Below are 27,284 nucleotides of genomic sequence, written 5' to 3'. Positions count from 1 at the left end.
CATGTGTACAACCACCACACAAAGTGTATCACCCCTCTCTTCCCTGTGTAAAAGAAATGTTTTATCCTTTCTCTGGAAGGCGGAATTGAAAAGATAGTACCTTTCAAATCCAGCATTGTGATTGGATGATCTTGTGGGGTGGTCACTGGAGGGTGTAATCCATAGTGTGACCGGCATTTGCAAAGTCATAGTCCACTTAAATATTTTCCTATGCATAATTCACTTTCCAAACCACTTCTAGTATGCCCAGGGCATTGTTCTGAATATTTAAAGTCTAAACATCACTATGTAATGTTGATCTTTACGTAAGCATTCATAAAATAAGCAAAATTTCATACAGTGGAGTATTAAAAACAGTGCATATTAAATATATACATGATTATTTGAATCTAAATGTAGTGAAATATTCCCTTTTGTGTCTCTTAACTGTTAAACATAATTTGGGAAATATTTGAAAAAGAAAAGGGAAAATAACTGGAAGGCTAATAATTTTGTATGTTGACAGTTTGGGCTGCGTATCGTATTTGTTGGCCAGAAAATTTAGATTTGTATCAAGATGTTTTAGTCTACAAAATAAAAATACGTATAAATACATTTAGATGACTTACTTTAGTCATTACTTTTGGAATGTGAGCAGACTTTCAACCAGAACAAAAAATGTTTCTGTAATCATCACCTATTGCACCTTTAAAGGGTCACGAAACACCAAAACACATTTTTTGAGCTGTTGACAGTCATATATGTGTCCCACACTGCTAAAAACACTATTAGGACACCTATATTTCACTAAAAAGTGTAAATTGGTTGTTTTTGCATTATTTCAAGCAAATTCGTACTTCCAGTTTGAAACGAATTTTTGAAGCTGCGTCACGGTCATGACATAATAGCGTGTATTCCAGCATGCAGACTGGGTGTCTGTGCCAGAGTGAGTCTTATTACGTCTTACAGTGTGATACATTAATGCATGAGTAAGGCTTGGTTCAAACCAATCAGCGCGCTCTACTGTGCAACTTCATTAATATTAATTTGTGTCACCGTGTTTACACCACAAAGACGCCACGTTGTGTTGGCAAAACAAGCGTGAAGGGTTGCTTTTATAGTTTGCTGCCGTTAAGTTTCGTTTTCATTTTCTCTCTGTGAGAGCTTATCTGGATGACGTCTGGATTAACAGTGTACGCGACGCTCGACAACAATAACTTACGTGTCTAAGGAGGATTATTGTTTACCTGAGAGCTGTTCTCATCTGCAAACGCTGAGATCTGGATTTGCTTGTAGTATTCTCTCCATAAAGACGCGGCTCTAGTTTCTGGTGATTGTCGTCTCTACAGATTTGGTAAGTGAGCGACCAGTGCTCTTTGTTTATTCAGTTTGTTCGTATCGAATTAAGTTAACTATTGCACTGAGTGCAGAAATGTTAGCACCGCATTTTGTGACCGGAATAACACATTCAGCTTTCTGATGCTACCTGCTGTGTGCATCTAAGTTTCCGGGAAATGCGGAGTTTTTTTTTTCTCTCATTCGCCGTGCGGTATCAAACATTGCATGAAAAATACACGCTTGCAGCAGTTCCTCGAATCAAATATCTCGTTTGTTGCGAGGGGCATGAATGAATTCCCTGAATGAAATAGCCAAACTGCAGTTAAAGTCCAACATTTAATAATTTAGCAAATAATTCGACTACAGATGTCCATGTAGGTTAAACACTTCTCCTGTCTGTGTGTGTGTGTATTTTGACTCTGAAACTCTCGCGTGCACAAATAGACACTCCCACACCATCCCACTTTAGTTCCTCCGACACTCCCCCCTAAACAGAGCTGGACACGCCCACTTTTCTGACTTTTTCCAAAGTAGAGGTGTGAAAACACCCTGCTGAAACGAGGGGGTTTCATGGCCCTTTAAGCATTTTTATGAGATATTTCAAATTGCACATAATAATAGCTGGATGGAAACATGGCTAATCTCTTATTCTCCACAGGTAAATCTGGTGCTGGACGACGGCCGCTCTCTGGGTCTGATGATCCGCGGAGGAGCTGAATACTCTCTGGGTATCTACATTACAGGTGTGGACAGAGGCTCTGCAGCGGAGTGTGGAGGGATTAAGGTACAGTCTTTCACTCACTTCCTTTTCAGTTTTATTGATTTTGGATTAATTTGTCTTATTGTGATCTCTAACTATCTTGCTGTTTAGTGTATGTCACACTCCATTTCATCTGTTTGTTGTTCCACAACTCTTTGAAATGTTAATTTAGATTTTTTCTTTCTAAACATTTAGGGTTTTCTTTGTCACTTTCGGTCTTTTGTGTCAGGGTTTGCTACATTGGAAAGCCCATGAGGAAAACTGTTTAGTTCACAGACTACATAATGTCTTCATGAAAATGCAAAGGTTTTCTGTGAGTTTGCTTTTGATTTACGAGGTTGGTGGTTAGACTATAGCATTAGCTCAATGTAAAAAAAGTCAATAGAAAGTTTGTCGTCATTCGTTTCCAGAAGGCAATTTGGTTGCAGCATAAAAGCATCTCACACATAATACACAAAAAACACATTTTACCATACAAATCTACCCTAAATTTAAAAACTTTACAGGGATAAATGAAAGTTTGAACCGATTTGTTTTAGTAATAGGAGTTCTGTATCAAATGTTAATATATCGAATATTAATTGTTTAATGTTCAATCGATTGTAAAAAAATATCAAATTAACCATTAAATGATTAAATTATTCAATTTGTGATGGGACAACATGAAGGAATTGTGTGGAACCCAATTTTTTTTAAAGTGCAAGAAGTCAACAAGCTTTGTTTACACTTGAGTCCACCATGTTCATCACTGCATGTCTTTGTGTTATGTTGTAGCAGTGTATTTAAAAATGATGTTTTTTGTTCTGTCGACCATTCAAGTGCAGATTCTCTGTAAACCAATAGCATACACAAAAAACAATACCCTTACAAACTAATCCCAAAAAGTTTTTTTTATATAGGAATGACTAAGAGAAAACTAAAGTTGAGATTAGCGGAGCATAAATATGCGATACGTACCTGTAATCCACAATATCCTATGGCTCTACATTATAAAAATCAAGGTCATGGAAATCCAAGTTCATTAAAAATAGTTGGTATTGAACATATTTATAATTCTACAAGAGGAGGAGACAGGATAAAAAGATTAAAACAGAGAGAGACTTTTTGGATATATACATTAAAAGCAACCAGATTTCCAGGTTTGAATGGTGAATTAGATTTTTCTTCTTTTTTGTAAAACAGTTTTTCTATAGTTTCCCAGAGATGGGTTGCAGCTGGAGAGGCATCCGCTGCGTGGAAAGTTGCTGGATGGGTTGGCGGTTCATTCCGCTGTGGCGACCCTGGATTAATAAAGGGACTAAGCCGATAAGAAAATGAATGAATGAATGAGTTTTTCTATAGATCCTTTACAGATTGTCATTATACATTGACGTATGTGTTTGTATATATATGTATTTTCCATATATATATTTATTCTCTTTTACCATATATGCAAGTGGGTGTTTGTGTATCTATGCCGAATTTATGATGGTAGTAGAGTTTGCTTGTTAAATTATTTGAGTGCCATTTGAGATGTTTAAATGAGTCATGTGACCGTAGTACTCAAAAGAGACTCTAGACGCACCTGATCACTGTTACCCTGATGAAGGCAGACTTCTGCCGAAACGCGTAGGTTTTTAGAGATTTAGCCATGTGAATAAAGGCTTTTTAATTTTTTCACTTTATTCGAGTGCCTTGGACTGATTCTTGTTAATCCCAAAAAGTGTTATGGTATAATTCATTATTTTGATGCTTCCAAAAGTTGGCACACCAACAGTGCTTAGTTTAGATGTCTTCCTAATCCTGACCCATTAACTTCAGGTTTTGAAGTCTCTTCTACTGTTCTGATGAGTTGATTCAGGTGTGTTTGATTAGGTAGGGGTTGAAAATGTGTACTGTTGGTGTGCCTTCAGGAACAGGGTTGGGAAACACTGCTCTAGTGTACCATAACGAACTATGCCGCTCAATACAAACAAGCCATTAGAGTATTTCTTTTTGGAGCTCGACTGTGATTTTCTTCATAAACAGCGGTTCTAATATGAGCCTCTAAAGCCCCCAGTGTGAGCCATCGCTCCAGCACTCAGAGTGATTGTGTTATTATAGTGTTAGTAGCAGATGAAGCTATGACCCAACACCCCAATACAGACAAATGCACAGATCAATAAAGCCATCCATTCCCAAAAGGCCCCATGAGATGCATCTAAGACCAGCGGCTCTACCTTCAATACGTGTCGCCCCATATACACTAACCTGTCTGAAAAGAGGCATAAATTGGTATTGACAACGAATCCTTTTTGTTCAAAGCTGGAGCAGGAGGAGGAAGTGATACATCTTGGAATTAGTAAACTTCATGAATATTAATGCGGCATTTCGTTCAACTGAGAAAGCCAGAATTTCCAGCCTGCATGTGATTTCCAATTTGAAGACTTTCAAATCAGAAGTTACAAACAAACTTTGCCAATGTGTGGTGATTGGTGGCTTGTTGCAAAGCAGTGACATTAACATACCAAAATACTTGATGCTAAAATACTTTGCATCTGGTTTTTGCGAAGATATTTGATGATTTAAACACAGTTCCTTTGAAAATAATACTACATTTGGACATTTTTTTGAGAAACTGAGGAAGGAATTGTGCCAAAACGTTTGTGTCTTTAAATCACCCGAAGAATGTAAGAAGAAAAAATAAAAACAATACGAGGCAATTACTTGATGAGTGCGAATCATTACCTTTTTGAATAATAGCATTGACAAGATTGACGTACCAAAGAAGCAAGCGCACAGGGCAAAGTTCAGCAACTCTTTGGTTGTTACCAACATCCAGGAAAAAAGTCAACTGCACTTTTAGTAAATATATTTTTTATATTAAGATGTTTATTAGTTGTCATAAAGTATGATCTTATTCGGCATCCCTCATCCTACCCAAAAACTAGACCCAACTTCTACCTCACTATTAGTAAACAGCTAATTAGTAGGTTAATAAACTAGTAGTGTTAGTAAATGGTTTGTTAATACTGTGAATTGTGACCTAAAGTGATAATTTGTTTTGTTTTTAAAACAATAAAAATATTATTGTATGGTTTACCTTATTTTACTTTTTAATTATTAGTGTTCATCATTCCCTTTTTGATTAATTTCTAAACCATGAACTGTAAATTCATTCAATTGAATTTTATTATATCTTTAATTTGATAGTTTAAACAAAGGAGTCTAAACCTCCTGTATACTTTGCATTAAAAAGTTCATCCAGTGAATCATTTTATTGATGGTTTTCACATAATTTTGAAGCAAAAACTCTAGGCTACAAGATTCAGTACTCAAGAGTACGGTGGCCGGGAAGTGCAAAACAACATTACAAGTGTGAAACACTTTTACAAAGCTCGAAAACACACAAATTTTCCCCGCGTCACTCCTGGTGTGGTACATTCACGTCACTTCCGGGTTTTTTTTACATGCCCTTTCTGTAGAGAATCTGTAATTGTAAATTTGTTTCTTGATTTGTAAGTGTTTTGCGTCTTGTTAATTTTTTTTCTAAAATGTAAATTTGTTTTGTCCTTGCTAAAATTGTTTTTCCTATGTAATTGTGTCTGATGATAAGTAAAAATGTTTTTCAAAATGTAAGTTTGTCTCGAGCATTGTAAAAGTGTTTCACGCTTTTTAATGTTGTTTTGCACTTCCCAGCCACCGTACAAAAGTCTTGTGAACAAAATGTCTTGTGTGTTTTTCATGGAGTTATTTTAAAGACTTCAGAATGTTTGTTTTTCACTAACCAAAAATACAATCTTGTACATAAATGTTGCTAACTTATTATTGTAGCCCAGTTTGTGATCTTTACAGTGGTATTAGACTTTAGCTATAGTGTATATGTGTATCTGAAAAAATGCACAAATGTCAGGGTAAGTCAGAATTTCTCCAGTCCCACAAAATACCCTCAGATCCTAGACAAATGCGTGTTAAAATGAACAGATTCACTGAAATGAATCATACTTGCTAATGTTGCACAGAAGACGGTAGAAGAGTTTACAATACAGTGTCACATTATTAACAACAGAAATTTCCCATTTTGTGACAGTCAGACTTGCTGGCAGTACATTTAGGAAACAGCGACTGCAAAAATGCCCTAGCCCGCATGCTTTTCATCCTTCTGTGGAACAAAATGAGATTGTGAAAAATGTCTCAATGTTTTTGTCTATGCTGTACAATGAGGTCCGATGTAGTTTGAGCCTCAGCTTTCTTCCAGATATCTTTCTTTATTTCACATTGCCACAGAGGAATGTTCTTATCTTACTCTCTGGACAGTGGTGATGGATGAATTTAGTTCTATCTCTGAAATGATTGTGACCGCGGTTGCACTTTCTATCCAATTGTTTGCAAACAGCGTCTGTTGTCCCATCACACTTCTTGCCTGTAGTCAAGGTTGTAGCAGAGCTTGTACAACCCCAATTATGTTAGTTGGGATATTTCGCAAAAAGGCAGAAAATCAATGTGAGTTCAGGAAAGTTATATTCTGATCAACTCTGATCCTGGATTTCCCTTTAATAGACATTTTTTGCAAACTTTTACAAATTGATGTTTTAGCTTGGCAAATAAAGAACTCTCTATGTTTTAAAAAGTGATTAGTTAACTTGAATAAAGCGTGTAAACCTGCTGCATTAAAAAAAGCAGACTTTACTAAAAAAGGGGGTAAAGCTGTTATAGCCTGGAAATATTGGGTTGATTTAAATGCATTTTTACAATTATGAACATAGTTAATTACTTCATAAAGTTAAGGCAATGAGTTTACTCTTTTTATTTTATTTTTTTTAAAAGTAAAGTCAATTAATCACTTTAAAAAATTTGACAATTGGTTTACTCACTTATGCGTAGTATTCTAACATTAACATTCTAACAATTCAGGACTTTTTGATTTAGTGACAAATTTCTATATTTTAGTGATTTGCTCATCCCCCAATGATGGTTGGGTTAATGGGTGAAGTTTGGGGACATGCCTTGTTTTAAAACTCATAAGATTTGGAAAACCTTTACGACCACAATTTGCATTTTTGGGGGAAACTATTCCTTTAATAAGGCAAGTCGTTGGACAACAGTGGATTTTATTGTGTAGTCAAAATTGAAAAAAGGGGGGCTAATAATATCGACAGCAGTATTTATTTATTTTTTATATATTTATTTTTATTTCAGCAAAACTAAAGGAAATAAGACATTCTCCAGAGGACAAATATATAGGTGACACTGTAAAAAAAAAGTATTATGTTAAGCATCACATGGGAAATATTTGAAAAAGAATTTTACCAAGTTCACATAGTTTTGTCTTTAACTCTATAAGCAAATCATATTTGGATTTCGATGCCATCAGCCACAATAAAAAAAAAACAAAAATAAAAAACAGGTGTTATGGCCAATTCGCTTCTGACCATACCATAAAAAATATCAGATACAGAAAGGTATATGAAATAAACATTCATTAAAGTTAATAACAAAATATAACAAACTGTCTTGAGATTTGAAAAAAAAAAAAGGAAATCAATGTGATGTTCTATAACACAAAAACATAAGACGGCAAAACAAAAGAGTTTGACAAAATTACCTCTCTGAGGAATAACGGTCCACCAGAAGTGCTGTTCTTCACAAAAATTATATATATATATATATATATATATATATATATATATATATATCGTCCAGCCTCTTCACCCTTGTGTATTACTCCACCCACATACAGCAATAAGCAGAGGACACTCTACAGTTTGACAAATATTGCTGTTGTTGGGCAACATAATGTACTATTGAGGCTTTTAGTCAAGAATGTAGTTGTTTAGATTGCAACTATGCAGTTTATTTATAAGGATAGTGCCTATTTTTAAATATTATTATCTCTGAGAGACACCATGTCAGTAGCCATTAGCCTGTCTTTGAGCAAAGATGGTTAACAATGTTCATCCACAAGATGGCAACAGAGACCGCATAATAAGCCCTAAGAGAAAATAGCGTAATTTCAATCTACAGCTGATCAAATCATTATTATACAGGTAAATGATTTTCTAAGTCGATCTCTCTCTTTTGTTTGTTGAAGTGCAGTATTTATACCATAGTAATTTTGTGATCTTCCGATTGCAGCATAGAAATATAGCAAAATCTCTGTAGACTGATGGCATTTCATGCTGTTCAGCCTAATAATTTTAAAATGTGAGCAAAATCACCTGTTTTGTCATCACTTTAGACATTACGCTAGAGAATCATTCAAATACTAGCTCTAAAGTGACATCAGTGAATGAGTAATGGTTTCTGCTGTTCTGACGTCAGCTGCAGATGTGAACAAATGGCGAAAGAAAGTAGTTCCTCTTACAAAAGTTGTATAAACGCAATATCACATTTTTAGCAGTGTGATGTGTCTGTATATCGTCAATGGTGAGACACTAAGGAATGCCTCCCATTAGTGCCAATATATAGCCACATCGCACTGCTATAAATGTGATATTGCTCATATCCTCTACCAATAAATAAACAGTGGCGTCACACTGCGAGGCCACCGAATGGAAATAGTAGTGAAGACAGGGTTGTAACACAGGGCAGAGGCAAAACACTCCAATTGGAAAAGGAAAATTAAACAAATCTGATGGCTTTGTTCCAACTTTATTTGCAGCAGCAACCGAAATTAAACTTGTTTATATTGAAAAAACACGATTTGGAAATCTTTTAAGTTAAAGAGAATAAACAAATACCAAATTCTTCATTTTAATTCACATTTGCAGAACGTCCCAACCAGTTGTCAAAAGGTGTAGGTCTTAGAGACTGATGCCTCTGGTAGGGTTTAATTGGATGTAATAATGAGCTTGTGCATTGAGAATTGTCTCAGCCTCAGTGTTGCGAAGCAGAAAACCTGCCATCGACCCCAGAAGAGCTGCAGTTAATCAGTGGATTCACTGAAGCCACAGCCTCCGGTTCTCTATTTGCCCTCCTCTGTTGTATTGAATGTCTTATTATTTTAAGGGTCTTTCCTTGCATTAGTAAAGCTCACTTTGGCCAAGTGGAACACAATATATTTTTAGATTTGCTTAGAATATTGTATGTTCTTTTTATTTTTGTACATGTTATTTTATTAGAAAAATTTATGGTTTTGTTTGTGAAATAAAAATGTATTATACTGTATATTACATAAATAACCTGCTTGATTTATTTTTTTAAGTAAGGAATGGTAAAGTGTGGACTTTGTAAAAGGATGGAGTACATGGTGGAGTCTACTTATTCTTTTGAGTTTTTTTTTATTCTGTTGAACACAAAAGAAGATCATTTGAAGAATGTTTGAACATTATCAATATTACATTCATAGTAGAAAAAACAAATACTATTAAAGTCAATGGTTAGGGGTTTCCAATATTCTTCAAATTATCTTATGTGTTCAACAAAAGAAATAACTCAAACAGGTTTAAAACAAGAGAGTATATGATTACAGAGTTAACATTTTTGCATGAACTATCCCTTTAAGTGTAATTTTATAAATTATTTCGCACAAGGTTATAAAAATGTCTCTTAAATCAATTTTTTTGTCCTCCCAATGATGAATTCCTCTCACTTAAGCTATAAGCGATTTGATTTTTTGGCTCTGTTCTGTCCCGTCACCATTCTTTTACACCTGTTTTAATCATTGTCTCTGTCCTTCTCCTTCTCCATCAGTCTTTCTGCCGTTGTCTGATGAACGGTCATGCTCTGAATACGGACATATCGGTGCTTAACCTGTCCGTTCCTTCATTCATCATTGTACTTAATGTGCATTTAAGACTTATAGCTACAGCAAAAGTACTTAAAGTTGGAGTAACAGTAACTCACATTGACAGGAGCGGCTGTACAGACCGAGCTTTCTTCTGCAAAACTACCAGATTTGTTCATCACACATTGGCCCGACCGGTCCAAAACGGATTACAAATGCGCAAAAGAGCTCATGCTCACAGACTAAAAGGCTTTTATTAGTCTGGAGGGATTTCTCTTCTGATGAACGAGTGCTTGTGGAGCTGAAAACGGTCAAAGAATTGGAAACTTTCAGCCCAAAAAAGTGTCTCTCTCAAATATGACAATGAAAGTGCATGATTGTCATATTTATGTAGCTATTTATTGGGAGGAAAATTATGGATTCTAAGAAAAAAAACTGCCTTTTACACTATTAAATTAATTGAAATTAAATAAAAGCAATAAAATAAAAATGAAAATCAAATGATAATGTTTTGTTAGTAAAATAAAAATACAAATAAATAAAATAACAGTTAAATCATTTACACACACACACACACACACACACACACACACACACACTATTATTATTATTATTATTATTATTATTATTATTATTATTATTCATTTTCCTTTAGTCCCCATTCATTAGGCTTAGTCCCTTATTTATTAGAGGTCGCCACAGCAGAATGAACCGCCTATTATTATTCATTCATTCATTCATTTTCTTTTTGGCCTAGTCCCTTTTTTAATCAGGGGTCCCCCACAGCTACACTCTTGCATTCACACACACACGAACACGGGAAGACAGCAACTGACCCAGCTTTGGCTCAAACCAGCGACCATCTTGCTGTGAGGCAATCGTGCTACAAACAGCGATAATCATTCATTCATCATTCACTCATTCATTTTCTTTTCGGCTAAGTCCCTTTATTAATCCGGGGTTGCCACAGCGGGATGAACCGCCAACTTATCCAGCACATTTTACGCGTCGGATGCCCTTCCTGTCGCAACCCATCTCTAGGAAACATCCACACACTCATTCACACACACATTCATACACTACAGACAATTCAGCCTACCAAATTCACCTGTACCAAATGTCTTTGTACTGTGGGGGAAAGCCACGCGAACACAGGGAGAACATGCAAACTCCACACAGAAACGCCAACTGACCCAGCTGGGGCTCGAACCAGTGACCTTCTTGCTTTGAGGCAATCGTGCTACCCACTGCGATATTCATTCATTCATCATTCATTCATTTTCTTTTTGCCGTAGTCCCTTTATTTATCAGGGGTTGCCACAGCGGAACAAACCGCCAACTTATCCAGCACGTTTTTACGCAGCGGATGCCCTTCCAGCTGCAACCCATCTCTGGGAAACATCCACACACACTCATACACTACGGACAATTTAGCCTACCCATGTTCACCTGTACTGCATGTCTTTGGACTGTGGAGGAAACCTGAGCACCTGGAGAATACCCGTGCGAATGCAGGGAGAACACGCAAACTCCACACAGAAACGCCAACTGACCCTACTAAGGTTTGAACTAGCGACTCAGCGACCTTCTTGCTGTGAGGCGACAGCACTACTGCGCCACTGCGTCACCACTGCGATATTATTATCATTATTATTATTATCATTCATCCATTCATTCATTCATTCTTTCATTTTTCTGTGGCTTAGTTCCTTATTTATCATGGGTCGCCACAGCAGAATGAACCGCCTATTATTATTATTATTATTATTAATTTATTTTTTCTTTATTTTTATGTATTTTACTTTTTTAAAGCAGTTTACTGGTAAGAGGTTGCTGGAAGAAACTGACCAATTTTAAATTAGTAAAGACTTTAGACCATGTTCTTTCAAACATGTAAAAAAATAAATAAATAAAAAAAAAGAGTAAATAAAATAATAGTAAATGAAATTCAATACAACTCCAAATCAGAAAAAAGTTGGCACAGTATGAAAAGCACAGCAGTGATTTAGTGAAAATAGAATGCCTATGCATGTTTCAACAAGACAATGCAAAACCACATTTTGCACACATTACAAAGTCCTGGCTGCGGAGAAAGAGGATACAAGTACTTGACTGGCCTGCCTGCAGTCCCGACCTATCTTCAATAGAGAATTTGTGGCCATTTTGAAGTGCAGAATGCAATTACCAAGACCCCGTACTGTTGCCCGCCTTAAGACTTGTTTACAGGGAGCATGGGAAAAAAAATTGCACATGAAACACTTCATCAGTTAGTGTCTTCAGTCCTTAAATGTATTTTAAGTGTTGTGAAAAGGAATGGCAACATTACAAAGTGAATGCTTTTGTAATGCTTTTACTGTCCCATCTTTTTTCGAAATGTGTTGCAAGAACCAAAATTGGAACATTTGTTTAATAAAAAAAAATCTATAAAAATCCTGAGGAACACATTTAAATTAATGTTTAAATAATGCTTGTTGTATTGTCTGCAATGACGTGCAATTCAAAGTAAGTTTAGAAATCACTACTTTCTTTTTTTTTTTTTTTTTTTGCGTTTACCATGATGTCCCTACTTTTTCTGATTTGGGGTTGTACAGTTAAAGTTAGAATTATTAGCCCCCCTGAATTATTATTCCCCATTTATTTTTTTCCCCAATTTCTGTTTAACAGAGGGAAGATTTTTTTCAACACATTTCAAATATAATAGTTTTAATAACTTATCTCTAATAACTGATTTATTTTATCTTTGCCATGATAACAGTAAATAATATTAGATTAGATATTTTTCAAAACACTTCTATTCAGTTTAAAGTGACATTTAAAGGCTTAACTAGGTCATTTAGGTTAACTAGGCAGGTTAGGGTAATTAGGCAAGTTATTGTATAGCGATGATATTTTCTGTGGACTATCGAAAACAAAATTAGTTTAAAGGGGCTAATAGTTTTGACCTTAAAATGTTTTTTGAAAAATGAAAAACTGCTTTTATTCTAGCTAAAATAAAACAAATAAAAATTTCTTCAGAAGAAAAAATGTTATCAGACATACTGTGAAGCCTTGTTCTGTTAAAAATATTTTGGGAAATATTTAAAATTCAAAGGGGCTAATAATTCTGACTTCAACTGTATGTTTAGTTGATTATTATTGACAGTTTAAAAAGCTATTTATTGGTAGTTGAATATTTATGAGAAATGGACTGCCTTTAAAACAATGAAATAGAATTAATATGAAATCATGAATATATAAATAATATAATAACAGATTACAAATAAATAAGAATGCTCGTGTTTGCAGTCTTAAAGGCATTTCTTTTTTGGGAGGGATTTCTCTTTTGATGAACGAGTGCTTGTGGATGTGGCTGTTCTTCCTTGTTAAGCGAGAAAAGGATCAAAGGGTTCAAAATTTCCAGCCCTTGAAAATAGGTCTAAATATGAGAGTGCATGACTCCCCTGGGCAAAAGTTTCCACGGCGGATGACTTTCTTGTAACACTCCTGAAGGGGCGAAGTGAATTGGCTTTGTGAAAGAGGGTGGACAGTTGAATGGAGGAGTCGCTGCTCAATATGAATGATAAGCATCTCGACAACCTCTAAAAGTGCAAGGTATAAAATAGGATGAATGTGAAATGCGCGTTGGGCAAAGGTGAGAAGATGTGCAGATCAAAGATATTCAAGCTATTCTGGGTGTCATTTGAAAGTATAAAGTAGACTTTGAGGTTGTGCGATTAGGAAACTTGCAGGGTAGTTTTATGTTATTTGAACTTAAAGATCAGTTCCTAAAATTGTAGGCATTTAACAAAGATGTTCAGATCCTGTCTTGTATTTAATGTAATTCACTATAAAAATTGATAAATAAAACATAAAAATACTCCAATCTATTTAGAAAGGTAAGGCAGACTATAAAAACAAATGTGTGTGTGTGTGTGTGTGTGTGTGCGTGTGTGTGTGTGTGTGTGTGTGTGTGTGTGTGTGTGTGTGTGTGTGTGTGTGTGTGTGTGTGTGTGTGTGTGTGTTCTAGACATTGTAATAAACACTCAAAAAATATTTAAGGAATGTTGCTTACTTAAATTTTGAAAAAATCCAGACATTCAAAAAAGGAGATCAGCTCAATGCGAAGATTGCAGGTAGAAAAAGTTCATTGCTGGCTGACCAGAACTATAAATGCATTTTATATCAATAACATAGTGAGGACACACAATAGGATCCATTAATCATGTAAATGTGTTTTTGAGGAACAACAACAAAAACATTTGCTTCCCTTTTTTGAATTGTTTAATAAGTGATGTTGTAATTTTGCAACAGTGGGCTTTACAGGGTTAAGGGGGCTAATAATGATTTAAAAATAAATATTAAAAAACAACTTTTTATTCCAACTTAAAATTATGAAATAGAGTACAATATATTTAAAAATTTATAGGAGCGCTAATATCTATGCGTAAAATATAAATACATTAATTAATTAATTTAAAAAAATGTTTTATATAAGTTTAAATGTATATAGTATGCCCTAAATTTTAGTATGTAAAGTGTTTCAGCATATATTTGTTTTTATGCAAGTGAGACAAGTGTGATGCTATTCGACAAGAGAAGGCACCAATAACTATCCATACACCATACCAATCAAGCAACATAACTGTTTATTGCTGGTACACACAGCTGATATCAAATGTAATGCTCAATAATCATGAATCATACTCATGAACATCATTATACTAGCATAAAAGGCTTAGTATGCGAAATAAAGATGAGTATTAAGATTACATGAACAAAAGACAGATAATGTAACCCCAAGCAATTTGACATAAGTATATACAACCTCAGAGATGTGCCATCACTTTCCTCTTTAAAGACTGGGGAGCCCTTTGCAATTACATTGGAAAACCAACAAGTGTGCCTGAGATTGCCAGGCGATGTGCACTTATCACACGGCTGAGCATCCAATGTTTTAGCAAGAAACCCTCACCTATAGAGCCAAAATTTGGGGGTTGGCCAAAAGTCGACCTATTAGGTAAGAGTAAATTGTGAGTTGATCAGGCCCACCTTTTCTCTCAGCTATGTGCACATTATTTCTGACTGCAAAGCGCAAATTTGAGGTTTGTAGTGTCAGCATGATTATCTAGAGTCAATATTCTACCTCTTGAAATTTAGAGAAAGTTAACTTTGAGGTCCGAAAATCCTTCTCTGGGTATTTGGTCATGCTTAAGGGTCAATATTTTACCTCCTGAAATTTAGAGACAGGTGTGAAGTTAACCTTAAGGTCATGAGACCCTTCTCTGTTCATATGGTTGTCCGTTGAGCGCAACAGGAGAAAAACAAAAAATAACCCATTTGTTACAATATATAATATATATATATGTGTGTGTGTGTGTGTGTGTGTGTGTGTGTGTGTGTGTGTGTGTGTGTGTGTGTGTGTGTGTGTGTGTGTGTGTGTGTGTGTGTGTGTGTGTGTGTGTGTGTGTGTGTGTGTGTGTGTGTGTGTGTGTGTGTGTGTGTGTGTGTGTGTGTGTGTGTGTGTGTGTGTGTGTAGGTATGTGAATACAAATATAAAAATAAAACACGGTCATCATACAGTTACAATTGCCTATAGGCAAATCCCCAAATATATTTAAATAGCTGATACTGTATAAGTAATAAATAATGATTCAGACAGCTTAAATATGCTTTCAGTTGTGGTGAATAATTGTGTTATTGTCACACAAACTGTCACAGCACACACACAACGTCTGCTCTGATTCAAAAACATGATAGCAAAGAGCAGATCATATGCGCAAGACGGCACAGACCACAAAAGCATTGGACTGATTTGAATTCTCCACTGAATGCTGTATTTTTTTTTATCAGAGAAACAGTTAGGACTCAGCATTGCTGTTATAGACTGTGGTTGTCATGAGTCAGATGCACTTTAGCTCAATGTTCACTCGATGCAGAAGGATAAATTGAGCTTCTGACTGGCAGAGCTGAGATATAAACAGAAAGCGATTGGCTACGTTTGAAAAGGGTCAGGGGCTACTAGATATGCCTCACCCTTTGTTCGGGTTTAAGTTCAATAAGCATGTACATCACACAGCAAACAAAGAAGTACATTTCAAGGCACTTCAGGAGATATTTAAAGTGAAATCAAATTTTACAATGTTTAGTTTTCTAGAACTCATTCATTCATCCATTCATTTTCCTTCGGCTTAGTCCCTTATTTATTAGAGGTCGCCACAGCAGAATGAATATGTTTTGCACAGTGGATGCCTTTCGAGCCGCAACCCAGCACTTGGAAACACTAATACACTCACACACACTCATACACTACGGCCAATTTACTTTATTCAATTCACCTACACTGCATGTCTTTGGACTGTGGGGGGAAACCGGAGCACTTGGAGGTAAGTGGGCAGCCGTAGCGCAAAAAGTCGGCATACTGCTCTGTAGGCAAAATGCAGGCCGTCGTACCTCTGGCTACATAATTTGCGCTCTCCAAAAATGTGGATGGGGGTACGTTTTCACAATGAGCCTGTGTTGCATGTGGTGACCTCTGATAAATTAGAGACTAAGCTGAAGCAAAATGAATGAATGAAAGTCTATAGCACTTTAGTCTATCTGCAAAAACAGTGTGAATGGTTGCCAAATCATGTTAAAATGGGCAATTTCTCACTTATTGTGAATCTCAGTTCTTCTGTGTGTACAGTGTTATTCTTTAAGTGTACAATCAACCTATGCAAGTTTATCCACTGAAAAAAAGGTTTGTTTTAATAATCTTCAATCAAAGTTTGTGGCGGCTATTCTCTGTTGACAATTTTGCAGACTTTAGCCACAATATTCTTAACTATGCCACTTTTCCCAGCTGGCAAAATTCATGTAGCTCAAATCCACCCCACACCAGACACTTACATGCGGTCGACATATTGCATGGAATGATGGCACTTGGGCCACAATTAAGCCATTAAATACCACATATCAGCCAGAATTCAACCAAATGAACCAGATCTGACCCTATTCTGGGCCACAGTTTGCTTTTATTCTGGCCTAGATTCGGCCCACACCAGACACTTACATCCAGACCCCATACTGAATGGAATGATGGCTCTAGGGTGGTCCGCTTCTGTTTGCCAGATCTGGGCCACAAATTATCTATTACTACCCATATCTGCCATGTCAAAGAGCTACGGTTTGACCCCTTTAATTATCAAATGATCATTGTACTTTGTCTTTGTCAAAAGTGACCTATCAAATGTTTTAGGATAACAGTACCGTACTTGCCACATCTTACCCCAGCTACTTTTAGCACACACCATCTTTAGCCTGAGATACTTGCCCATATTTGCCAAATCTCATCTGGGCTACTATAAGCTCACAGTCACTCACAGCTTACTGTGTTGAATATTTGACAAAAGTGGTCCACATATGTTTTAAGATAATTGGGCCACATTTTTACTATATCTTCTCTGGGACACTTTAGACTAACAGCCACATTAGCCAAAGCTTACTGTGCCGAATAATCACCAAAAGTGGTCCACGTATATTTTAAAATTATTTGGCCACATTTGTCATATCTTCTCTGGGCCACATTAGGGTCAAAGCCACATTAGCCAGAGCTTACTGTGCTAAATATTTGGCAAATGTGGCCCACATTTGTTTTAGGATAACTGGGCCATAGTTTCCATATCTTCTCTGGGCCACTTTAGACTAACAGCCACATTAGCCAGAGCTTACTGTGCCGAATAATCACCAAAAGTGGTCCACGTATATTTTAAAATTATTTGGCCACATTTGTCATATCTTCTCTGGGCCACATTAGGGTCAAAGCCACATTAGCCAGAGCTTACTGTGCTAAATATTTGGCAAATGTGGCCCACATTTGTTTTAGGATAACTGGGCCATAGTTTCCATATCTTCTCTGGGCCACTTTAGACTAACAGCCACATTAGCCAGAGCTTACTGTGCCGAATAATCACCAAAAGTGGTCCACATATATTTTAAAATAATTTGGCCACATTTGTTATACCTTCTCTGGGCCACATTAGAATCAAAGCCACATCAGCCAGAGCTTACTGTGCCGAATATTTGCCGAAAGTGGCCCACATTTGTTTTATGATAGCGGCCACATTTTCCATATCTTCTCTGGGAAACTCTGGGCTCAAATCCACATTAACCAGAGCTTACTGTGCCGAATATTCGCCAAAAGTGGTCCACATATGTTTTAGGATTACTGGACCACATTTTCCGTATCTTCACTGGGCCACTATAGTCTTAAATTCCCTTTAGCCAGAGCTTACTGTGCCGAATTTTCACCAAAAGTTGACCACATATGTTTTAAAATAACTGGGCCACATTTTCCATATCTTCTCTCGGCCATTGTAGGCTAACAACCACATTAGCCAGAGCTTATTGTGCCGAATATTTGCCAAAAGTAGCCCACACTTGTTTTATGATAACTGGGCAACATTTGCAATATCTTCTCTGGGCCAATCTAGGCTCAAAGCATTATCCACAGCTTACTGTACCGAATATTTGTCAAAAGTGGACCACATTTGTTTAAAGGTAACTGGGCCACATTTTCCATATCTTCTCTGGGCCACTATAGGCTCAAATCCACATTAGCCATAGCTTACTATGCCGAATATTTGGCAAAAGTGGACCACATTTGTTTTATGAAAACTGGGAGATATTTGCCATATCTTCTCTGGGCCACTTTAGGCTCAAATCCACATCAACCAGAGCTTACTGTACTGAATATTTGTCAAAAGTGAACCACATTTGTTTAAGGATAACTGGGCCATATTTGCCATATCTTCTTTGGGCCACTATAGGCTCAAATCCACATTAGCCAGAGCTTACTGCGCAGAATATCAGCCAAAAGTGGCCCATGTTTGTTTTAGGATAACTGGGCCAAATTGTCATATCTTCTCTGGGCCACTATAGGCTCAAATCCACATTAGTTAGAGCTTACTGTGCTTAATATTCACCAACAGTGGCCCACATGTTTTAAAATAACTGGACCATGTTCCATATCTTCTCTAGGCCACTTTAAGCTCACAGCCGCGTTAGCCAGAGCTTACTGTGCTGAATATTTGCCAAAAGTGGCCCACATATGTCCTAAGATAACCAGGCCACATTTGCATCTACACATGTGAGCCACTTTGGGTTTTTTGCCAACTGTGGCTTACATTTGTCCTTGGTCATTTGGGCCAAATTTACCATTTTCCACATTTATTTATTTATTTATTTATTTAATTGTTTAACCAGGAATGTCCCATTGAGATACAATATCTCTTCTACCAGGGAGTCCTGGTCAAGACAGGCAGCAGAAAAAAAAGTAATGAAAAAAAATTATAATAATAAATACATGTCACAACACACAGACACGCAAAAATAGTATAAACCATAGTCAATTGCTAAAACATGTGCACTGTTTTAAATTGACAGTCTTCACATGGGCCACATTAGATTACATTTTGCCATAAGTGCCAAATATTTGCCCTAAATGGCCTATATATATATGAATTAGAATCTTTGGCCCCCCTTTTGCCATTGTACAGGTGGGCCACTTCAGGCTCACATTCATTTTGTCTGGGCCGAAGGAAGACCACCAGTGCCGTATAACTGGCTAAAGCGGCCCACATTTGTATGCTATCTGAGGTACAGTTAGTTTGCTATGAGGAAATGGTGCACAAAAAGAAAGCCCCACCCCCTACTCAATATTCCCTTTCAGTTGGAACTACATCAACCTACTGAACTAAAAGTCTTCTGGAATTTAAGGAGACAAAGTGCACACTGTACGTGTTAAGACAGATATATCTTCCAGTTTCACCTCTAAACTACTTTACTAAATGAAGAATGAGTAGCCCGTCGCGTTTTGACGTTTGACGTAGCAGCAGATCAGATGCTATTCCTCTCACAGACCTGGACTGGTAACAAAAAGTGATTGCTGTCCGGATATCGGAGACAATTGGGCAAAACAAGTCGATTCCTCATCCCTCTTTGCTTCCAACTTCTTTTTCCTCCACCTCCATCACTGTGGAGAAGCAGAGAAATGTCAGCGGTGGCGTGATCAGGGCAGTCGTTCCTCCAAATGCCAAGCGTTTTTACTCGTTCGCTCTCAAGGGCGTTAGAACTGACAGCCATGAATCCTCTGGAGGCCTTTGAGTCTTCTTGTCGACTGTTCAACTTTCTCTCATTGGCAGTCAAAGCATTACTTTGCTGCTCATTTGCATGAAGTCGTCTCTTATGTTGTCGGAAATCGACGTCTCTTATTGAAAACGAATGACTGGCGGTTGCTTTGAGGCTATAAATCGCTATCGTTCTTTTACAGATGTGTTAAATGCGGTCAAAGCAAAGGAGAGATGGAGGGATTTGGGGAAAAGAAGGAAAGATTGAACTGTCGAGCAAACATGGGGATTATTTGTCTTCATCTTTTCAGGATAATAATATTCTCCTGATGTGTCCATGTTCATCCAGACTCGTGCATGTCTGCTTGGTCGGGTCAGGACAGATGATGGAGATTAGATTGCAGGTGGATTTATTAAAGATTATTTTACTTTCTGATTCTCTTTCTGGCTCAGTCTTTAAAATAAATACAGGTTTTGCCAATATTCTTACTTCCCTGTATTGTGTTTTTGTACCTGTGCCAGGGCCCTTCATTTGTTACCATAGTTTGTGATTGTCTATGCCCCCTTGTTATCCTATTAGCATTGTATTAATACCCCTTTGTTTTTAGTCCTAGTGCTTCATTGTCTTAGTTTTTTATGATGTATTAAGGCACCGTTTACATTCATTCATTCATTTTCCATCAGCTTAGTGCCTTTTTTTATCAGCAGACGCCACAGCGGAATGACCCGCCAACTATTCCGGCATATATTTTATGCAGTGGATGCCCTTCCAACCGCAACCAAGTACTGGGAAAAACCTATACACTCTCACGCTCATTCTCTACAGCCAATTTAGTTTGTTCAAATTACCTATAGTGCATGCCTTTGGGCTGTAGGGGAAACCGGAGCACCCAGCTGGGGCTCAGCCCAGCAACCTTCTTGTTGTGAGGTGACAGTGCTAGCCACTGAGCCACCGTGCAGCCCTGTGCAGCCCCCATAATTAAAAATGCATTTATTACCGTTATGCCCAGTATTGACACTATTTTGGCTAGTTGTTGTGAAAAAAAATGGTACTTTGGTAACAAGTTGGTTCTTGGAAAAAGGAAAAAAAATCAACACGGCACCAGGTTTTCCAGGTTTTAATATATGTTCTGTTCTTCACTGAAATGTGCAGCAATGACTGTATATACATAAAAACAATCCGTTGACAAGTTTCAAATGATGACTCTGACACATAGCCAAATGAATTTTGTTTCCAAAAGGTACCTCTGCTTGCAGTTTTTGTTTTTGCAAATCTGCCAGAGGCCGCTGTGTCCGCTTTTTGATGATCGCAAATTTCTCTCGTGCATCCTCTTCTTACGTAAATCCACCAGAGGGTGCAATATACCTGACATGGCCAGCTTGCTGTCGACCGACTGATGACTGACTGACCCACCAAAAAGTTGATTTCACCATATTTTCAGCCTGTTGTTTACTTATTTATTTTGTTTTTTGCTTTTGTTTTATCTGGTTTCTGGAACTGTTCTTCGTCAGACTCGAACCTTGCCATCGCAATCAACTCCGCTACATATCCCAAGTCCGCCAACGTATGCAGCGAACCACTGAACAAACTGGTAACAGAAAGAGCCATCCACATAGAGATAATCGGTCAGCAGTAGCAGGAAAAGGAACTGGCGGCGTCATAGCATTCGTCATAAAGACAAAATGCAGCCCGATGTACCTACATAATTCACGCTCTTCAGAAATGTAGATGGGGGTACGTTTTCACAATGAGCTTGTGTTGTATTTTAGTTACATCGCACTGCTGAAATGCTCAGATAGGACGGTTAATGTGAGCCCTGCCCTAACTTGCTGAAACATTCTTCCGCAGATAAATTTATCTTGATTTACTGTAAGACAGATGTATGTCAGACCTATGTTGTTTATAGTGGTTGGCCAGAGGAGAAATGATCGTGCCCAACTGAAACTTGTTTCTTAAGGATTTTTCCTTCACTTTCATCAATTGGTGAAGTTTTATTCCTCGCTTGTTTTAGGACTTGTGGGGCTACGCATCACTGGATTTGCTCTTCAGTGTTTGGACTTTTAGCAGTGAAAATTAAACCACACTGAACTGAACTGAACTGAACTGAACTGAACTGAACTGAACTTCTACTCTGAAAACTGGACTGGCACAGATTCAGTTTCAATCTAGAACTTCTATGTTAAACTGCTTTGACATCAGCTACATTGTCAAAGCACTATAGTAATAAAGATTAATTAAATTGAATAACAAAATTATAAATTGTAATTTTTTTTACTTTTTAAATCAAATTTAAATATTTTTTATTACTTGAATTATGTCAATTGTAAGGAACTTTCTGAAGAACAAAATATGATTGATGCTCTTTCTATCTGTCCTAATAAACAGAATATAAATAAATAAAGATGTATAGCAGAATTTTTATGTTAGCATAAAAAAGATGATTAACATAAAAAGCATGTTTACATTGAAAAGTAGATTAAAACAGACTTATAACCCTTTAAACTGTTTAAATGTTGCTTGTTTTAGTGGGTAAGTTAATTTTTTTTTATTTGTGTGTGTTTGCGTGTGTGTGTGTGTGCGTGCGTGCTTCCGTGCTTGTTTGTTTGTTTGTTTTGTTTTGTTTTGTTTTGCTTGGTACTAATTTCATGTATTTTCACTGGTATTGGTACCAAACACTGACATTTTGGTAACGTATCGTGTATGGCCATACACCCAAAGCGTTTCACAATAATGAGGTTTAACATCTCATCCGAAAGACAGCGTCCACTGACAATATAGTGTCCCATTCACTATACTGGGGCATCAGGACTCACATAGACCGCAGGTTAAGCATCCTGTCCCCTGCTGTCCTCACCACTTCCAACAGCAACCTAGTGTTCCCATGTGGTCTCCCATCCAGGTACTGACAAGGCTCAGCCCTGCTTAGCTTCAGTAAGGAGCCAGTCTTGGGCTGCAGGGTGATACGGTTGCGGCAAAAGCCAAAAGTTGTTGGCATCATACTGCCCCATAGCATTCATTTTAACTAGAAACAGCAGTCAAATATAAATGTATGTTAAAGGACATGTTTGCAGTTTTACAAAAAGATGGCTGAAGCATGTCCAATGGACCTGTGATGCATTGTGAAGTCTAGTGTGTGCAGTGGGCATTGTTAAGAACATCTGCTTTGGCATTTCATAGCAGAAAGTCATCCCGTTTGGGAGGAACATCCATTTCGCAGTGAACTCTTCCTGTAAAGTCTTTTGAAATGCTCTCTATTACATTCCTGTGTGGTTTGATGTGTTTCCTGTAATAACCGTATCTTGCATCGCTCTGTGCTTGAACACTTCTGGAGTGATACTCGGAGACAAAAAAAGAAAGAAGCGGCAGCAGATAAACCTGAACTAATGATCCGGTGTTTCGCTAGGGAAAACAAGAGCTTGTATCAGCCGCATCGATTTCAAATACCTCTCTTCTCTTGTTCTTTGGGAAAACAAAGCTGCATGACGTCCGAATTGATCAACAGCATAATTTATTAATAACATGATTACCACAAACACTCTTTAATTACCCTCAAGCGTCTTCAGAGAGGCAGAGCTGTATTGATTCATAAAGAGAGCTGGTTAGTGATGAAAACAGAATTAGAGTTAGATTAAGAGAAATGAGACCAGTCTGGTATTGTGACAAGTTTAAGATGAGACACTACAGGCAAAATGCACCTCTTATTTTTTGAATAGGGTGGGGTTTTTTTGGGGATTCTTTGCCTAACCGAAAAGAAATCTCAGAAATTCATTGATAAGCAGTGTTGGGCATGTTCCTTTTAAAGAGTAATTAGTTGAAGTTACTAGTTACTTCTTACAAATAGTAAATTAGTTAGTAACTGAGTTACATAATTATAAAAGTAACTAATTACCTGGGAAAGTAACTATTGTGTTACTTTAAAAAATCTAATTTGTCAAACGACCAAAAAAATAAATATAAAGCATTGTATACTAATCTACGCTATTTTAATGTTGTTGTGGGACAATGTAAGAGGCAATGACAGCACGTCCTCAACTATATATCTAGATATTATTTTGTTTAATTCTATCTGAGTAATAAGTGTTTGTTTTATAAAAACTGCTGTTATTATATTTTTTTTTACAATTTTGAGCCAAATCTCAAGAAAGTCGTGTGGTGTGACTGTCTCAAGCATAGTTCAATAAATTACAACTCTTATATAAAAAAATAATAATAAATAAGGGCGCCACAGTGGCTCAGTGGTCATCAATGTCACCTCACAGCAAGAGGGTTACTGGTTCAATCCCGGCTAGGCCAGTTGGCATTTCTGTGTGCAGTTTGCATGTTCTCCCCATGTTTGTGTAGGTTTCCTTCAGGTGCTCCGGTATTCCCCACAGTCCAAAGACATGTGCTGTAGGTGAATTTGGATGAATCAAATTGGCCATAGTGTATGAGTAAGTGTGTGAATTAGTGTATTCGGGTGTTTCCCAGTACTGGGTTGCAGCTGGAAGGGCATCTGCTGCCTAAAACATATGCTGGAATGGTGGTTCATTCCGCTGTGGTGACCCCTGATAAATAAGGAACTAAGCCGAAGGAGAAATTAATTAATAAAAATAAATAAATAAATAAATAAAATCATTAATAAATACCTCAGGCCTTATTATACAAGTGGCAATTTTAGTAAGTTGCAGTCGTTTGTTTTTTAAAAACAAAAGAATTTGATACATTTTTGTGTGACACTGTATGCTATTTTTAAATCTGCAATTTTTTTTTAAATAGTAATAAGTAAAGTACGCCATTAAAGATCATGTGACTGAACACCCTTGCGAAGCCCATTATGTTTACAGTTAAGTTTTGCCTCAATGTTTTACATATTGAACTTTTTCGGAACCCTTATAAAAATACATTTTGTTGTCCTTCGACAAGATTGACAAGTCATGTAGAAAAAATATAATATTCATAATTTCATATAAAATAAATGGCATGAAAATAAATGTCCTACAATGAAAGGCAATTTACTCTCACTCTATTTGTATATTATGTACTCTATTTATTAGAGTTGTTTTTACAACATACTGTAGGACATTTTACGGTACTTTGTAAAAAGTAGGAAAAAACTGTGTTGAGAGTAAGTGACCCTTCATATTTTTAAACATCAGACTTCTAACTATTTCTTTTACCAAAATAAAAGCAATTCACGGCCTATTTGTCATATAAAACTTTATAAGTGGATTCATTTATAAATTCGAAAGATTTCTACATTTTATTCTACAACAGATTGTCATTGTATTATTATTTTTTTAGCTTTTCGCAGTATTTTACCACATACTTTATCCTGTGTTCAGATTTTAGCATTAGAAATGTATGCAATTTAACACACTTTTAATTAGAGTCCTTATTATTCTTATTTATTCATTCATTCATTTTCCTTATTCTTAGTCCTTCATCAGAGGTCGCCACAGCAGAACTAACCACCAACTATTCCATTTTTAAACAGCGGATGCCCCTCCAGCTCCAACCCAGTACTGGAAAACACCTATACAATCTCACATTCACACACACAACGCCTTGAACCAGCAACCTTCTTGCTGTGAGGCGACAGTGCTAACCACCAAGCCACCGTGCCACCCTGTTTATTCATGCATATTTAAATATAACATTTTAGAAAACTTGGAGTACAAAAAAGTTAGCAATTCTTAATGTAATCAGTCAACTGTGGAACTATTAGTTATTTTTTACCCTCTTAATCCCATAGTAAGAGCTTCAGAAATGGAAATATTGTACGCAGAGTCGGACTGACAAAAGAGGAAACGTTGAGGGAGATAAATGTGTGACAAGCTGAGGGAAAAAGATGAAGAGAAGATCAGCGAGTGGGAGGATAAATGGGGGAGATGAGGAAAAACTGTCTGAGCCATGTATATGGACCACTTTTGTAGCACAGGATTAAACTGAAGCTACAGCATGTCTTTTTTTCTAAAACTGTACAGTTTTTCATCCCATATTGAGAAATGAAGCTGAATTAAGATGTATTGCACTTATATTAAAAGCAGAACTACATGCTTGCCATCTAAAATGAATCTTTTGGTTTCAGAAACATGCAGAGGACTAAAAATAAAGAAATAAATTCTCTCTGGTTTTTGCTTTATTATTATTTGTTTATTCAAATGTTGTTGTTTTTTCCTAGATTAAGTGCATGTTGGTGTTCGGTGCATTTAAATGTTTTACACTGATATATTAAGTCACTTATTGAACTTCAAAAACAATATATTTTTATTATGAAAAAGAGGAATCTTAATATAATATTAAGATATAATAAGTATTGTTGCAAATGTAATAATATAAAATAAGCTTTTTAAGCAAAACATATTGCTTAAGTGGGCTGATAATATGTTAATAATAATTATAATAACACTAAAATGGTTTCTAAAAATGAAAAAATAAAAAATAAAATAAAATCTGAAATTAAACAAATAAGAATTTCTCCAGAAGAAAATAAATTATAGGAAAGCTCTGGAATAATCTTTTATGCAGAATATTTTTATTTATAATAAATATAGTTTTATCATAAATATGTATTAAATTTGAATAATACAAAATTAGCATTTTTTCCCAGTACTGGCTGGTGGCTGGAAGAGTGTCCGCTGCATAAAACAAATGCCAGAATAGTGTGGTGACTCCTGATAAATAATGGGACTAAGCTGAAGGAAAATGAATGAAATTAGCTTTTGTTTTTATATTTTCAGCATTCTTTTTCATTTTATTTTAGACATGTACATCAGCTGCTTGTATTACTGGTTTAGCTTTAGTAATTTTTAACACTCCTACATGAAGTTATTTATTTAGTTAACTCTGTTCTTTCACCAACTGTAGTTGCTATAGTAACTTTTGATTCATGTAAGTTTTCATATTATATTTTCAGCTCTATTGCAGTTTACATTTATGTTTTTAATAAATGCAGGTTGATTTTCCATCAATGATTGATGATTGATTGACAATGTAGATTGTGTCAAAGCAGCTTAACATAGAAGTTCTAGTACATTGAAATTGTGTCAGTCCAGATTTCAGAGTTCCGTTAAGTGTGGTTTCATTTTCACTGCTGAAAGCTCAAACACTAAAGAGCAAATCCATCAATGCGCAGCTCCATAAGTCCCAAAACGAAGCAACCTAGTGGCAAAAAAAAAATCTTGAGAGAAACCAGGCTTAGTTGGGCATGACCATTTCTCCTCTGGCCAAACTTCTTGCGCAGAGCTGCAGGCTAGTCTTAAAAACCCAAACAGTATAAGTAAACTAACAAATAAAAAAACATACATCCAAATAAAAAAATATGCATATGTACTTTTATAAATACATTCATAAACACCTGTACAAATAATTTCTGAGTATTTGTACATATTGAAAAAGTACATTGGTCAGATTATTTTCTTTAGAAGTTTCTTAAAGTGCTGTTTCCATACAGCAGGG

At 36.4% G+C, this 27,284-nt stretch overlaps 1 protein-coding gene and 1 long non-coding RNA gene across 5 annotated transcripts in view; both read left to right on the top strand.

Moving 5' to 3' along the window:
* The window catches only part of whrna (whirlin a), a 189,986-nt gene that overhangs the window by 100,784 nt on the left and 61,918 nt on the right, over window positions 1–27,284 (top strand). For all 4 annotated transcript variants that reach the window (XM_087300944.1, XM_087300942.1, XM_087300943.1 and 1 more), the window contains exon 4: window positions 1,976–2,101. In XM_087300944.1, the coding sequence (XP_087157070.1) occupies window positions 1,976–2,101 (126 nt within the window). The remainder of the gene's footprint in view (window positions 1–1,975; window positions 2,102–27,284) is intronic.
* LOC147838801 (uncharacterized) lies at window positions 14,608–19,045 on the top strand. The gene is made up of 3 exons (XR_015520127.1): window positions 14,608–15,196; window positions 15,277–17,471; window positions 17,699–19,045. It is a non-coding gene; the product is annotated as an uncharacterized LOC147838801 (long non-coding RNA).

Source organism: Danio rerio, chromosome 21 (assembly GCF_052040795.2).
Source record: "Danio rerio strain M-AB ecotype USA chromosome 21, GRCz13ab, whole genome shotgun sequence".
Lineage (NCBI taxonomy): Eukaryota > Metazoa > Chordata > Actinopteri > Cypriniformes > Danionidae > Danio > Danio rerio.
Note: the sequence above shows the minus strand (reverse complement) of the source record. Positions and strands in the feature narration are given on the sequence as shown.